General features: G+C 48.6%; 1 protein-coding gene and 1 long non-coding RNA gene across 8 annotated transcripts; one reads left to right on the forward strand and one right to left on the reverse strand.

Moving 5' to 3' along the window:
* Positions 1-235: 235 nt before the first annotated feature.
* On the reverse strand, positions 236-11,317 carry LOC140908562 (uncharacterized). Of its 6 annotated transcripts, XR_012157913.1 has the most exons (6): positions 9,015-10,043; positions 8,064-8,517; positions 5,381-5,484; positions 4,206-4,308; positions 2,067-2,826; positions 236-899 (listed from the first exon to the last, which is right to left on the reverse strand). It is a non-coding gene; the product is annotated as an uncharacterized lncRNA (long non-coding RNA). The 6 variants fall into 6 exon arrangements; XR_012157912.1 differs by lacking the exons at positions 236-899; positions 9,015-10,043 and adding an exon at positions 11,108-11,317 and having other exon boundaries at positions 1,900-2,826; XR_012157914.1 differs by lacking the exon at positions 236-899 and having other exon boundaries at positions 1,900-2,968; positions 9,015-10,046.
* TTC32 (tetratricopeptide repeat domain 32) lies at positions 10,668-14,897 on the forward strand. Of its 2 annotated transcripts, none has more exons than XM_073335949.1 (3): positions 10,668-11,187; positions 12,619-12,785; positions 13,874-14,897. In XM_073335949.1, exons 1-3 carry the CDS (start codon positions 10,889-10,891, stop codon positions 13,999-14,001), a joined length of 594 nt encoding a protein of 197 aa, XP_073192050.1. In that variant the 5' UTR covers positions 10,668-10,888; the 3' UTR covers positions 14,002-14,897. The 2 variants fall into 2 exon arrangements, with proteins under 2 accessions (XP_073192050.1, XP_073192049.1); XM_073335948.1 differs by having other exon boundaries at positions 10,685-11,223.
* The last annotated feature ends 1,006 nt before the right edge of the window (positions 14,898-15,903 follow it).

Raw genomic sequence — 15,903 nt, forward strand, 5'->3', positions numbered from 1 at the left:
GCTGTTAATTAACTGCTCCATGTAGACAAGCTCTTAGTTATGGGAGCTTCGTTCTTCATTTTTATAATATACATTCAGTAGAAAAAACACTGGTTTTCCCAAAATACACAAATGGACTCTTGGAGTAAAGAATTTCCAGATGGGACCAATATTGAAGGAGCAGCCTTTATAACCTTGATATCATTCTTTTGTACATTTTCCTATAACTTTTTTTTTTTTACTACAATGAAAATATTCTAGTCTAGTTATAGTTAGAACCAAATATTTATGCTGCAGTCTTTTTTCTAAACACATATTTACAAGTACAGTATCAACAAAGGACCTCTAAGAGGTGATCTGTCAAGAAACTAGGGTTTATAATCTGAATTCTTGGGCTCTCTCTCTTTTGGATCTGTTAACTGTTTGTTTCACGCTTATATAACCAGGCTGAATCACCCATGGTTAGTAATAACAGAAACCAGCTACCAGCTGACAGCTCTTAGTGAACTATATGATACAAATTAGCAGTCTCAATCAACTGGTAGGCAGATAATGTGTTCATATCACACTGTCATAACTGTCATCCTTGTTTGGCAGTATGAATGGCGATTGAAGGGATATGGAGATTGAATTAGTCTGTCATCCTTCCTACTTTGTAGAATTGAGCCACACTGCAGGCAGAGTGTGGGGAAGCTTGCACTGCAGCTGTACATGTTCTTCAAATAGATAGAGCACTTCAGTGTTCAGTCTTGTCAGTCTGGTATCTTTCACAAGCACGAAATTCACTTTAAGGAGGATTATATTTTTGAGGAAAGCTTGTCAGGAGTCTTGTTTTCTCTTGGTTTGTCTTTCTGGGTGAAAAATTACCTTTGTAATATCCATAAGTTAAATCTTTGGTTCTTTTGAGTAGTTTATTCCTCCTGTATGGAAAAACTTTATATGTGAAAAATATACCATGAAATAAAAATCTGATTTTCTACACTGATACTTGGATGAGCTCTCTTTTCTTTGGTTTTCGAGCTATAGATACTGATTTAATTTGTTTCTTTAACAGTGTAATTCAGAGTTATATAAGGCCATGTCATTCTATGAAGATACAACAAAAATGACACAAGAAGTAGCATCAAAGTGGACAAACTTATAAATGCCTTTTTTGTTTGTTTGTTTCTCTAGAGGGCCTGTCAAAATGAGCTATCCTACAGATCTTCCCAAATACACACGTAGCACCACTGAAATGCTGTCCCCTCTGAGGAGAGCAGCAGCCAGCCAGCACTCAGATCAACGGTGGGAAGGAAAAGGAAATTTTGGCCAGTGATGGTGGGGAAGTTGTACTATTTGTGCCCCTGGATGTTTGTTCAAAGGTGTTTTCTACACTAGCATTTCAGGGTTTCAGCCAGAGATCTGCAGAGCTCAGGAAGGGAATTTCCCCTATTCCCATGTATTTGGTGGTTTTTTGGTTTTGTTTTTTGTTTTTAAATCTTCCTCTGAAGTATCAGGGATGGCCACAGCTGGAGATGGGACATAGGACAGGGAGGGTCTGATATTACCCAGGGTACAATCTGGACTGCTGAATAGCTGTGTCTCCTCCGTTCTCCAACCTGAGATGCCTTTTACACTGCTTTACTGGTGAACAGCCACTCCTGGCCAGTTAACACACTGCCTCCAGCATGTAACTTGCTCCCACTACACTGCACTGAGTGCTGCTAGTTAGCCACTCATGAATTACACTGCAGAAGAACACGAGCAGATTCTCTATTCCCAGACTTTCCTCCAGAAATGGTCATCTTGTACTGTCAAGCACAGTACTGAACAATGCAGGAGGCGCTCATAAAGACCATCATTTCATCAATGAAAAATTATATGCACCAGCCTTGTTATCTCAAATGGAGTTTCCCACACACTTTAATCCAAACACACTGGTAAGATAAAACAATACGATACGTTTATTAACTACAGAAAGATAGATTTTAAGTGATTACAAGTAATGATGCATAAAAGTCAGGACTGGTTACAAAAGGCGTAAAATGCAAGCTAATGCCTAACTTAACAAGCTAAGTGAACTTAAAAGCAAAAAGGTTTTGTCTCACCATTTGTTTACAGCAATCTGTACTGGCTGAAAAGTCTTCCAGCCAGAAACCACCCCCGTTCAATGATGCTTTCTTTGTCTTTCGAGCATTGTAGATGCCAGAGTAGAGATGGAGGGGGAGAGAGTGATTTGGAGGCCACTGCCTCTCATTCTCACACTACTCTTGTGACAGATTTCTGTTACTAATCTGCCTGGGGTGTCAGGTGATCAGGCTGAGGCCGCAGGATCTTTAGGAAGGAGATGAGTGAGCACACTACGTAACTGAGTTTTAAACCTTTATTGATAAAATAATAAAATAATAGCGGAGAGTGCTGGGGGAGGAGGGGTTCCCCACGTCACTCAGAGGAAGGAAGAAAGCATTAGTGTTCCAAGCCATAACCCACTTTCATACTCACTCATGCACTACCCAAGGCTGGCCAAGCCTGGGTGTAACATAAGAAGAAGAGGGTGGGAAGGGTGGTCGGGAGTTCTGTCCTGTGTGCACAGATCGTCCAGGATCCGCTGCCAATCTCCGAATTGCTCCAGCTCTCAGGAGGATTTTAAGTCCTGGGCTCCTTTGGGGGTGTTCCATTCTGCGACCTCTGTTCCTGGTGCTCTTTGTGCCAGTACAAACTGGGTTTCTGTGGTCTTCTCCGCATTCCCAAAACACAACGGCTCGAGGGACACACATCTCTGCTCCCCCGCCTCGTCATCTCGCTGGTGTTTTCCATTTCTGCAGCCCTGGTTCAGTGTACTTTTTCTTTTTTCATGGCTGGCTGTGGCTGGGTGAGAGAGAAAGGCAGCTTCAGACTTTTCCTCTAGCGCCGTGACCTTGGACTGGGGCCAGTGTCTTATCGTCGGACTGAGCTAGCTGCAGTGTTGAGGTAACCCATTCTCTACTCTTTCTCCTTCCCCCCTCAGAGCCTGCAAAAAAAAAATCTTCCACTCACACCTTTGACCCTTCCCAAATTGCCCTGCGATGCTTGCAACAGCGTTAGCAATATACAATGCTGATCTGCCTCCCTCAGGGGACCCCCTGAGGAGGGGGGGGGGCCTTGGGGTGTGACACTCTCCCCTCTTTGAAGATTACCCCCAGCTGGGCTGCAGGTGACAAGTAGTCTCTTAGGGACATGAGGTCTGAACCATCCCTGTGATGGTATGTAAATTTCTTATTTACACCTTCACTCTGACAGAAAATGGCTGCTTAAGCAGGCGATACTCTCTTAACACCTGCCTGGGTGCTGGTCTGTCCTTTCTTTCTAAGAAACTGGTTTGGGCCTCGTTTTCTTAAACTTGGAGCACATGACCGTAATGATTAAGGCTATGTTTTAGTCCCAGGTAATTTCAGTAGAAGTCATGGGCAGGTCGTGGGCAGTAAACAAAAATTCATGGCCCATGACCTGTTCATGACTTGTACTATATACTCTCAGCTAAAACTTGGGCTGGGGGGCTGCAGGTGCTCTGGAGGGGTGACCCATGAGGGTGCTAGGGGGTGGCTTGGGACCCGCCCTGGTGCTGGGGGTGTGGGTCGGGGACAGGAGGCAGCACACAGACCAGGCCCCCTGCTGGTGCTGGCAGGGAGGGAGGGTTGGCATGGCTGGCAGGCTCTCTACCCGGCTCTGTGTGGCTCCCAGGAAGCAGCTGGCATATCCCTGCAGCTCCTGGGGGAGGGAAGGTCGGGGGGCTTTGTACACTGCCCCTGCCACTAGTGCTAGCTCCGCAGCTCCCATTGGCCGGGAACCCTGGCCCATCTGCCTAGGAGCTGCGGGGACATTCCAGCCGCTTCTGGGGAGCCCCCCTGAGGTAAACATCCCCTCCTGCACCCCTGCCCCAGCCCAGAGCCCACATCCAGCACCCAACTCCCCTGCCCCAGCCCAGAGCCAGCACCCAAACTCCCTCCCAGAGCCCACACCCCTCTTGCACCCAAACTCTCTCCCAGAGCCTGAACCCCAAACCCCCTGCTGCACCCAAACTCCTTCCTGGAGTCCACATCCCCTCCTGCACCCCTACCCCAGCCCAGAGCCTGGACCCAGCACCCAAACTCCAGCCCAGAGCCTGCACCCCTCCCGCACCCAAACTCCTTCCCAGAGCCTCAGGTAGATGGGGGGAGGGGCAGGACTTGGACCTGTTCTGGGCATCACCAAAAATTATACAAACCTACCACCTCTGCTGGCATCCATCCCGGACTTCCGCTGTGTGGCTGCCTCAGACCCCAGAGCTTGTGGGGTCGGCCAGCTGCCCTGCTGGGGCTTGAGGCTTCAGTGCTGTGGGAAGAGGGTGATGGGGCTTCAGCTCCATGGGAGGCGCCTGCCAGGGTGTCAGCCCCACAGTGTGGTAGTGGGGATAAGGGCTTCTGCCCTGTGGGGAGGGCGGTCTCAGGGCTTCAGCCCCACAGGAGGTGCTTACCAGGGCTTGGAGCTTCAGCAGGAGCAGGACCGATGCCCCAAACCTCAGAAGGCATGCCTCATGGGACTGAAAGCCCCAAGATCCCTCCTTCCTGCTAGGCAGAAGCCCCTAACCCCCAAACCCCACAGCAGGACAGAAGCCCTGAGCTTCCCTGCTCCCAAGTCTGGTAGGTGGAGAATGGGGAGGGAAGCGTGGGGAGCTCTGCAGGCCGCACTTTAACTTTAAAAGCGCTGCAATTTAGCCACCCCTGGTCTAGTCTCCTTTGGGCTGTAACGCTTTGATCTAATTTTGGTGGTTGGGTTTAGTATGTGGGTGCTAGGTGGTGCTGGTGGCCTGTGATATACAGGAGGTCAGATCAGATAATCTGGTGATTCTTTCTGACCTTAAACTCAATGACTCTAAAAAATATATATATTTTAAATAAAAGATTTGGTTCCTTCAGGAATCATCATGTTGTGCAATAGTTACCATGTGTGTACCAACTGCATTATCTCATTTTCATTTCCTTAGTACCATAGGTGCAACTTTCTAATGTGCCAGGGGGTGCTCCCCGTGGCTCCGCCCCCACTCCACCCCTTCCTCCACGGCCCCACCCTGCCCTGCTTCTTCCTGCCTCTGCTCTGCCCCTACTCCACCTCTTCCCTCCCCCGAGCATGCCCTGGCCTTGCTCCTCCCTTCCCCCAGCACCTCCTGCACACCGCGCGGAACAACTGATTGTGACAGGAGTTTAGGTGCTGGGGTGGGGGGGCAGAGGGAGGCACTGATCAGCAGGGCCACTGCCGGGCAGGAGGCCCGGGGGGAAGAGGAAGGCACTGATAGGGGAGCTGCCGGTGGGTGCTCAGCATCCACCATTTTTGCCCTGGAGCACCCACAGGGGCAGTGCCTATGCTTAGTACTCTATTCCCCTTTCCCTCCTTTTGTCATACTTACTTGTGCCTTGTCTCAAATTAGACTGTGAGTCTTCTGGGGTAATCTGTAGGCCAGTGATACTCAGACCTCAGTGGTTCAGGAGCCAAATTAGTGATCAGCAGTACCTAAAAAAGCCACAGTGGTGTGAATTCATTGTTTCATTTCCTATAGTACTATATATTCAGATTTAAACAGTATGACGGGAAATATTTATTTTATATAATTCTCACAGCAAAATGACTGCCCAGGTATTATTATTTTATCAACTACAATTAAATTGTAAAAGCATCCTGATTGGTTAGTAACTTAGATTCATCAATAATTAAATCTCATAGTGTTTTAATATTATGTGCTGCAAACAGAGGTGGATTAGGGGTTAGTAGGGCCCCCTCCCCACCCTTTCTGTTTGCAGTCGCCCCGTCCCCCACCCGGCACTCCTGATAGGGAAACGGTGTCGGGGTGCGGGGTCTTCCCCCACCTGCCTGGCATTCCTGCCAGGCAGCGGGGTTGGGGTGGGGAGGTTTCCCCTACTTCCTGGCAGAAGTGCCAATCAAGCAGAGAGGGGCAAGCCCCCACACCCCAACCCCACTCCCCAATGGGAGCGCCGAGCAGGCAGGGTATGGGCATGAGCCGTTGGCCCAGTGGCTAATCCGCCACTGGCTGCAAAGAGCCAGAGGAGACACTTTAAAAGAGGCAATTGTGGTTCATGAGCCTCAGGCTGAGCATCACTGCTCTAGACTAGAGGTTCTTAAACTGTGGTCCGTGGACTGCCAGTGGTCCACGAGCGCCATTCAGGTGGTCCGTGGGTAGTTCCCTCTAAGGTGCGCATCTGGGCAGCCGCACACGAGAGAATGAAGGGCCACCCACTTGATTAGGTGCCTGGACCCTGGAAAAGACGCACATGTAAGGTGAGGTGGTGGCCTTGGGGGGAGTATGGGGTAGCTGGGAGGGGGAACTGGGGTGAGAAGAGGGGGTGGGGGAAATTTGGGATATGCAGAGCTGCGGTGGCCAGAGAAAGAAGCAACTTTCCCCAGCTCCAGGGCTTGGAGGCTGCCGTGGCAGGGAAGAGAAGAGACACCTCCCCCCTCCGTCCCAGACCCAGCTCGGGGACTGCTGCGGTGGGGGAGAGAGGGAAAAACCCCCCTCCTTCCCAGCCGCAGCTCGGGGGCTGCGCGGCAGGGGAGAGAGGGCATATCCATCACATTAGAAAGGTAAGACTACTGTTATTAAAATATGAGTTGTGTGCTTTTATTTGTATAACAAAAAAATTACTGGTTTCAGAGTAACAGCCGTGTTAGTCTGTATTCGCAAAAAGAAAAGGAGTACTTGTGGCACCTTAGAGACTAACCAATTTATTTGAGCATAAGCTTTCGTGAGCTACAGCTCACTTCATTGGATGCACTTTCCACAGTATGCATCCGATGAAGTGAGCTGTAGCTCACAAAAGCTTATGCTCAAATAAATTGGTTAGTCTCTAAATGCCACAAGTACTCCTTTTCTTTTTGCAAAAAAATTATTATTAAGTTTTTTTTTATACAGCGCTTTTATCCAAAGCGCTTTACAATAGTTAGCTAACGGTACAAACAACATTTGGAAAGATCATTAAGTGGTCTGCCGAGACCCTCAGCAATTTTCAAGTGGTCCACAAAAAAAAAAAAGTTTGAGAACCACTGCTCTAGGCAGTACTGTAATACTAATAATCTAAATAATCTCCCACTGTTACACTGCCACCACAGCTCACTGGTTTTAATTCACAAGGATTTGGCATTTAACACTCAAGCACTCCTCTTCCCACCTCTTATCCCACACTCTGACCATTGCATATGGTGGCCTAATCCCTTCAGAGGGTTCAATTTCCTATTACGTAGCTGCATTTTGCTCATATCACAACACAGGATTATTTAAATAGCCAGTTGAACATCTGCATACCATTGCCATCTACTGTTCATTATGTTTTATTGCATAAATTATACTTGGATTTTAAATCATGATTCCTTAGTTATTTTTCAAAGGGAATGGTGGAGGATAATGCAGATCAATTTCATAAATGATTGAATGGTATGTGTAAAGGATGCTCTTCCTCAGGCAGAAGCTGAAGGCTAGTTAAATTCATTTTAGTCAATAAGTATAGAATAAAACTTAGTACAGCAGATCCCAATTTATCCAATCTAACTAGGACCAAGACCAAACTGGATAATCAAACATTCAGATAATCTGGGGGGTAGGAAAGTGCGAAGCTGCAGCGCCATCTAGCAGCCACAGGAGAGCTTGCCTTCTTCTGGACATGCGTGTGCTAGTTGTTTTTTGTTTCCTCTCTGGTGGACCACACCCTTGTCATGGTGGAGAGGCTTGTGTGGCCTAAAGACCTCAGAGCTACATTGTCTGGAGCTTTCATACTTCTGTTAGGGTCCTTGGTGAGCAGGTCTGAGGCGAAGCTCCTGACTAACCACTGTCCAAACTTCACAAGACCCCAATGGTGGATCAGGCACATATAGAGGACCTTTTAGTACTCTGTGGCCGTGAAGGCGGATGAGGGCTGCCCCTGGTTGTCTTGGATCTCCTTGCCACTGGCGTTTTCCTCCTGTCAAGTCTCCTGTGCACCGGTTTCCCCACATTAAATCCTAGCATTAATTCAACAGAAAAAAACTGCATTCTGTAGCTGGAAAATGATTCCTCTAACCAATGAAAACATAAGGCTTATCACCTGCTCAAAGCCGAAGTCCAAAGGAGGCTGTGAGACATCAAAAATAAGCTGTGGCAAGAGAAGGCCTCTGAGATCCAGGATTTCATAGACCAGGATGACATGAGAAGCATCTTTCAAGCAACAAAAGCTATATATGGGCCAAGCTCCAAAGGCCCAACCTCCACATTCCCAGGATGGTTCCACTCTCCTCAAGGACCATGTGGCCATTAAACAACGCTGGAAGGAGCACTTTGAGAGCCTACTAAACCCCAAATCCACGGTCTCTGAAGACACCATTGAACCTATTCCACAACACTCAGCAATGGAACACCCTGCTGATCCCGCATCTTCTGAGGATATCATCCAGACAAAAAAATCACAGGGCAGCAGGCCCAGATGGCATCCCAGCTGAGGCTTTTAAAGCTGGTGGAACACTCCAGCACAGACTTTGCCAACTCCTAGACAAAATCTGGACCTGCAAAGAAATTCCACATGACTTTAAGAACACCAACATTGTTACAATATTCAAGAAAGGGACAAATTTTTGTGTGGGAACTACAGAGGTATTGCCCTCCTCTCCAACACAAGGAAGATCCTTGCCCGGATCCTACTAAACTGCCTTCTCCCCCTTGCCAAGGAACTCCTCCCCGAATAACAGTGTGGCTTCAGGCCATCCCAACGCACAACTGACATGGTCTTTGTGGCACAACAGATTCAGGAAAAGTGCAGAGAGCAACACCAGGAACTGTTCATGGCATTCATCGATCTAACCAAGGCCTCTGACTCTATAAATCATGATGGAAGGTGCTGTGTAGGTTTGGCTTTCCACAGAAATTCATTTCCATCATCAGACTACTCCATGACGGGATGACTACCACCATTCTGTGCAACAGCTCAGGGATTGAACCATTCATCATTCGCACTGGTGTCAAGCACAGCTGTGTCATTGCTTCAACACTCTTCTCCATTTACCTTGCCGTGATTCTGATTCTCATCCGTGACCACCTTCCTGATGGAATCAGGATTGAGTAGCATATGGATGGTCAACTCCTCAATCTCCGACGTCTCCAAACAAAATCTAAGATCACTAGAATTAGCATCACTGACCTTCAGCATGCAGATGACTTTGTCATTCTCGAACACCCAGAGGCTGACCTGCAAAGTACCCTAAATCTTTTTGCAGATGCCTATCAGAGCCTGGGTCTCTCTCTCAACACTGGGAAAACCAAGGTACTCTACCAGCCCTCACCTGCACAAACTACTCTTCGTACTCCACAAATCACCACTGGCAGAGACCCCCTGGAAAATGTGGACTATTTCCCACACCTGGGTAGCCACCTCTCTCAAACAGCTAGCATTGACAAAGAAATTGAATACAGAATCCGCTGTGCCAGTGCATACTCTGGAAGACTACTCGCATCAAGGGATAGCCAAAGAGAAGGCTGGTTGTTTGGTTAATACAGTGAGCCACATAAGGGAGGGTTGGATAAACGGGGTCCTACTGCACTTATTTCTCTTTCCTTTTTGTAATCTATGGGAAAACACATCTGATGTAGCACAGTGCATGAGTTTGCCCTATAGGGTTGCCAGGTGTCTGGTTTTCGACCCGAATGCCTGGTCGAAAAGGGACCCTGGCGGGTCTGGTCAGCACTGCTGACTGGGCCTATTAAAAGTCCAGTTGGTGGTGCTGCAGGGCTAAGGCAGGCTAGTCCCTACCTGTCCTGACACCATGCTATGCCCCAGAAGTGGCCAGCAGGTCCGGCTCCTAGGTAGGGGGGCCACGGGACTCCACACACTGCCCCACCCCTACCACTGGCTCCCCACTCCCATTAGCCGAGAACTACGGCACAACGCGGACCCAGGACATGCAGGGAGCCTGCCTTAGCCCTGCTGACTGGGAGCCGCCCAAGCTAAGCCCGCACACCAGCCCTAAGTTCCCCCCAAAACCTGCTCCTGCACACCAAACCTCTCATCCCCAGCTCCACCCCAGAACCTGCATCTCCAGCTGGAGCCCTCACCCCCTCCCACATCCCAACCCACTGCCTCAGCCCGGAGCCCCCTCCCACACCCTGAATGCCTCATTTCTGGCCCCACTCCAGCGCCCACACCCCTAGCTGGAGCCCTCACCCTCTCCTGAACCCCAACACCCTGAGTCAGCTGGGGGAAAATGAGGAAGTGCCTGTGGGTGGGGAGAGTGAGTAACCGAGGGAGAGAGGATGGAGGGAGCAGGAGCAGGACAAAGGCAGGGCCTCAAAGGAGGGGTGGGGCAAGGGTGTTCGGTTTTGTGCGAGTAGAACAGGGGTGGCCAGCCTCTAGCTCTGGAGCCACATGCGGCTCTTCAGAAGTCAATATGCAGTTCCCTGTAATAGGCACCGACTCCGGGGCTGAAGCAACAGGCGCCAACTTTCCAATGGGCCAGGAGGAGCTCGCTGCTCAACCCCTGGCTCTGCCACAGGCCCTGCCCCCACTCCACCCCTTCCTGCCCCCTCCCTTGAGCCAGCCGAGCCCTCGCTCCTCCCTCTCCCCCAGAGCCTCCTGCACGCCAAGAAACAGCTGACCGGGAGCTGCAGGGAGGGAGGGGCAGTGCTGATCGGCCAGGCTGCCGGTGGGAGCAGGGGCGGGACAGGTATTTCGGAGCTGAAAGGCCCGAGCCTGCGTGCACCCAGCGGGGAGGGGGGCAGAGAGCGGCGCTGGGGGCCAGGCCCAGGCCGGGAAGCGCCCAGCGGGCCCGGGGCGAAGGAGCGGGCAGGCGGGGGCGCGCAGACTGTGGGAAGGTCGGGGACAAGCGTGAGGCGCCCGCCCGCTCGAGGCCACAGGTAAGGGGCGGCTCGGGAGCCCAGTGGATTATGGGTAGCTCCTTTGCTGCGCAGGCGCCCGACAGCGCAACGACGGGTGGTGCCGTGACGTCACGTCTCCGGCCCCCAAGAGCCGGACGTGGAGTGCGGCCCCTGTCGCGCGAGCGACACCCGCGGCGCGGCCGCCCCCGACCCCTGCGGCGAGCTGGGCGGTTGCTATGGGGATGTAACGCCGTCATGGAGCAGGAGCCAGCTCGCGCGCCCCCGGACCTGCTGTCGGCCGCGCACGCGCACTTCCGGGAGCAGCGATTCGGCCCGGCGGAGGAGCTATACAGCCGCTTCATCGCGCGGTGCGTGCGCTCGGCGGCCGGCCCCGCCCCCACCAGGTGTGTCTGGAGTAGCCCGGGGGCGGGGCTGGCGTTTCTGCGGAGGGAGGCGGGCGGGCAGGTTCTTAACCGGGGCACGCACCAGGGGGTGCAGCTCCGCCCCTCGACGGCGGAGCGGGGGGGAAGCTCTGGCTCGCCACGCGCCCAGCAGCCAATGGGATGGGCCGCGAGGCTGCAGCGGGCGGGGCGTGGGAGCCGCCTGCCTTGGGCGGGGCCGGGAGCGCCCCCTCGCCGCGGCTCCCCCGCCCCCGAGTCCTGCCCGTTCCCAGCTGTGCGGGTCCGCCCCTCCCCCCCCCCCCCAGCAGGGCAGAGCCAGTGGGGGGCTGCCAGGAGCCCGCGGGCCAGGGGAGGCGTGTTCTGCGCGGAACAAGGCGCAAACCGGGAGGGACCTGAGGCGGGCAGGCCAAGGGGCGGGGCGGGGCGGGGCGGGGCGGGAATCCAGAGCGGGTGTTTCCCTGAAAGGGTTTGTTTGGGGGAAGGTCTGTGGCCTGTGTTACACAGGAGGCCGGACTAGATGATCACAGCCTACAGGCACCGCCTTCCCCCGGCCTGGGGCTGCTCAACCCCCCAGACCCCCCCCCCCCCCGCTTTCCTCCCCCTGCCCCTGCCCTGTTCCTGCTCCTCCCCCAGCACCTCCCGCTTGCCAGGAAACAGCTGGTCACAGGGAGGGAGGCACTAGGAGGGAGGGGGAGGAGTTGCTTAGCAGGGCTGCCGGCAGACAGGTGCTGAGGGGAAGCTGGCTTCTGGTGGGTGCTCAGCACCCATTCATTTTTTCCCCATGGGTGTTCCAGCCCTGAAGCACCCATGGATTCGGCGCCTGTGTCATAGTCGGCCCTCTGGCCTGGGTATCTGTGGGCATGTCTACACTTAAAACGTTGCACTGTCCTAGCTGTAGTGCTTGAAAGAAGATGTTCTGTGCCAGTGGTCCTCAAACTTTCGTACTGGTGACCCCTTTCATACAGCAAGCCTCTGAGTGTGACCCCCCCTTATAAATTAAAAACACTTTTTTTATATTTAACCCCATCATAAATGCTGGAGGTGAAGCAGGGTTTGGGGGGGAGGTTGACAGCTTGTGACCTTCTATGTAATAACCTCCTGACCCCCTGAGGGGTCCCACCCCCAGTTTGAGACCCCCTGCTCTATGCTGATGGGAGAGAGTTCTCCTGTCAGTGTAGTTAATCCACCTCCCCGAGAGGCAGTAGTTATTTGGCATGGGAAGCTCTCCCACCAACATAGCATTGTCTGCATGAGGGGTTAAGTTGGTTAACTACATTGTTCAGGAGTGTGGATTTATCACACCGCTCACCGACATAGTTATACTGATAAAGGTATGTGATGTAGACCAGACTTTTGATTCTTTAGGTATTCAGTGCCTGCTCTCTCTTTTAAATCAAGGAAATGCCTCACCCATGATCTCGCCACTGCATTCAACAACAGGGGACAAATCAAGTACATGCGGGTTGACTTTTATGAAGCAATGGATGACTACACATCAGCCATACAAACCCACCCTGATTTTGAAGTCCCATATTATAACCGAGGATTAATATTGTACAGGCTAGGTATGGAAAAAACATTGTTCATTTTCTAATTTAGTATATTGCATTTGCAGACTGCTTATGGTGCCCCATTCTTGGTTGGCCCTTAAGCACTAACATGATAAACATAATACTATTAATGTGCTGCGAACTTTAACGTGCATTACTCCAATTTCATGCCAGTGGAATTATACCATTGTAAAATAGTGGGAAATCAGCCCCCTTAAATCACTGTCCAAAGTAATTGCTTTAAAAATAAACAAGAAACTTGTTTTTTTAGCAGGTTTGTTTATATGATATTGGGATGCTGAACAAACCAAGTGACCCACCAAATAAGTGTTAGCCTTTCATAATGTAACTTAATCTGTGTAAAAAGACCTCCAGACTAATTTGTTTCTGTCATTTAGTTTATTTCTGCTGGATAAAGTTTTGGGGATAGAGTTGTTGGCCCTGATTCTGCTCAAACAACATTTTTTGCACTGGGGAAATCCATTGCTTTCAATGGATATATTCCTGATAGTATACCATGGTTGTCTATCAGATATAAAACCACACTTGAGTAATATTAAGTGTGAAAAACCAATAAAGACATTAAAGGTATTATATTTAAATTAAACTACCATTAATGTGAAAGATCAAAGTACACATTTATGTATTATCCTTGTTGTTTTGTTCAATTTGCTCAGCAATTTGCAAAATTCAGTCATCTCCCAGTAAGTCTCACCATCATTCTATAGTTTCATGAGTTCTATAGCTTCTGTAAGTTTTTTGGCTTTGAAAACAATCTAAAATACTCATGTATGTTGCTGAAAGGAGACAAAACTACTAACAGTGATTCTGCGGATGTGCATAGTGGTATTACTATTGCATGTTTTATAATGAAATGGCATTATCAGAACCATTATGCTTTAATATGAATAATTAGAATACAGAGCCTGATCTTGAGAAGACAGAGAGCCTCCTGTGAAGTAATAAACACCTTCAGCTCCTGTTGTTTTCAAGTTGAGAGTTTTGTTTGGTAAAACCATCAGGAATCATTCTTCAGTTTTTGTTTGTCAAATAGCTTAGATGCAGAAACAAGTAATACACATTTTTTTCTCTTTTTGTCACAGGATACTATGATGAGGCTTTGAAAGATTTCAAGAAAGTTTTAGCATTAAACCCTGAGTTTGAAGATGCTTCCTTGAGTCTAAAACAGACTATTCTTGACAAAGAGGAAAAACAAAGAAGGACATATTAAAAATCCCACTAGCTCCATAAAAAATGTTTTCTTGAACACTTAGTCGACTTGAGATTTTAGTCTTTGATGAATAAAACACAAGATTGTTTACATTTTATCTTGCTCTGGGGAAACGAAATTTTCTTAGTTTTAGATAAATAATCAAAGTAGGTATGTACTATAATTGCCAAGTAAACTATAGTTTTTGAACAGCTCTGTAATTGCAGTGTTGAACAAAAGCACAATGTTAAACCTGTCTATGATGTTGGTCATTCTGTGTTGAAATATTTTATAATATATACAAAGCTGGTGGAAGTTCAGTAACTACTACTAAAGTCTGATTGTTAAAGAAATGTTTATATATACTCTTGCACAGATTTATTTAATAAGTCTTTTGTGGAGGAAATAGACAAATTATAGCAAGTTTCAGTACTTGAAATTAGCTGTTTAGTCGAAATAATTTCTTTAACATTGTTAAAACTGTTTTACAGTATGTTAGTAGGTTGGAGTATAACATCTGCCTATAGATTTCCAATATGTCCATCACAAAGGCAGTGGGCTCTGGAGGGAGAGTATAGGATAAAGTTTATATTTTATTGTAATGGCTGAGTGGATACTAAATGAATATATTGTATTGATTTCTGTATCATCTGCAGGAAACCACAAGGATTGTAATTGTTTGAGTTGTTCATAGCAATTATCTTTTTGGCTTTTTTTCCTGTTTATTGAAAAAAAACAATTAATTTATTACATAAAAAAAACCAAGCATGATCTAACTAGCTATAAGGGTAAGTGCAAACTGGTGCATCTTTTCTGTCAGATTAGACTATAGAAGCAGCAGCTCAAGTCAAGAACTCTGGGCCTATTATGCCATTGTGTTGTGCACAGGAATAAAATTCTGGTTTAAAAAAAAAGTTTTTAATTGCAAGCATGGCATCAACTTCAAATGTATTCTGAATAAATAAGACCACTTTAAGGTTCTTTTTATACTGTATATTGCTTCATGGAAGATCTCACAGCTCCTTACAAATGCAAGGCCACATCACTGGAATGACTTGTGAGAGTCAGTGGGAAGTTCTACAGCACTACTTGGGTAAGTAAAAGGGACTGGGGTTTAGCCCTTAAATTGCTTTGTGTTCTATCTACAGTTACCACTTTCATTACGGAATTTGCTTCCAGATGTGGGGTGAAACACCCCTTACACACAATTTCATACAATCCCATAGTGCTTCCCAGACAATCGTTTTAGCCTTATGACACACCTGTTAGGCTAACAATGCCACCAAACCTTTTTTACAGGTGGAGAAACAGACATACTGTGGCAGTAGGGTCCAAATTCTCAAGAGTCTCAGTTTTGGTTTTCAAATGAAGATCCCTGTAGCCATTAGTTGTGTTCATTTCCCCATGAAAAGCATGTGTTGGGGAGGAATGCTTTCTACCTACGGCAGACTCACATTTCATAACTGGGACAAAAAGGCTGTGGCAAATGAGGGTGATAGACTATTCATAAAAATAATATATGTACCTCCGTTTAGGTGCTTGCTATTGTGCCTGTCTATGTGGATTGAATGAAAGAGGGTTATTAGGAAGAGCAAGCAGAAAACAAAACAGTGGTCAGACAAGACAGCTCTGGGCAAACAACTTCAAGTAACCAGCGACTAGGCCAGTAAATAAGGAAGATGCTCTTCCCAGGCATGAGCCAAAAGTTGCACAGCTGTTTTGCTAAGACCAGAGCCTGCAAATCCAAAGTATCAAGCAGGCTCTGGAGAAAGGAAGGGGTGAATGGTCAGCAGCTACTGGAGGGGGTGGAGGAAAGAGAATGCAAGAGAGGTAGTTGGTCTTAGGGAAAAGGGGTAAGTTTAGGCAAGATAGGAATGCAGACCTTTTGTGTTGTAACCTTTTTCAATGCTTGTTGTGAGCCTG

This window comes from Lepidochelys kempii, chromosome 3 (assembly GCF_965140265.1).
Source record: "Lepidochelys kempii isolate rLepKem1 chromosome 3, rLepKem1.hap2, whole genome shotgun sequence".
NCBI classification, from domain to species: Eukaryota; Metazoa; Chordata; order Testudines; family Cheloniidae; genus Lepidochelys; species Lepidochelys kempii.

Coding starts and splice junctions, on each gene's coding strand:
- TTC32 (XM_073335948.1), top strand. CDS start 10,889: ATGGGTAGCTCCTTTGCTGCGCAGGCGCCCGACAGCGCAACGACGGGT. Junction 11,224..12,618: donor GCCGGCCCCGCCCCCACCAG/GTGTGTCTGGAG, acceptor TTTTAAATCAAG/GAAATGCCTCACCCATGATC. Junction 12,786..13,873: donor ATTAATATTGTACAGGCTAG/GTATGGAAAAAA, acceptor TTTTTGTCACAG/GATACTATGATGAGGCTTTG.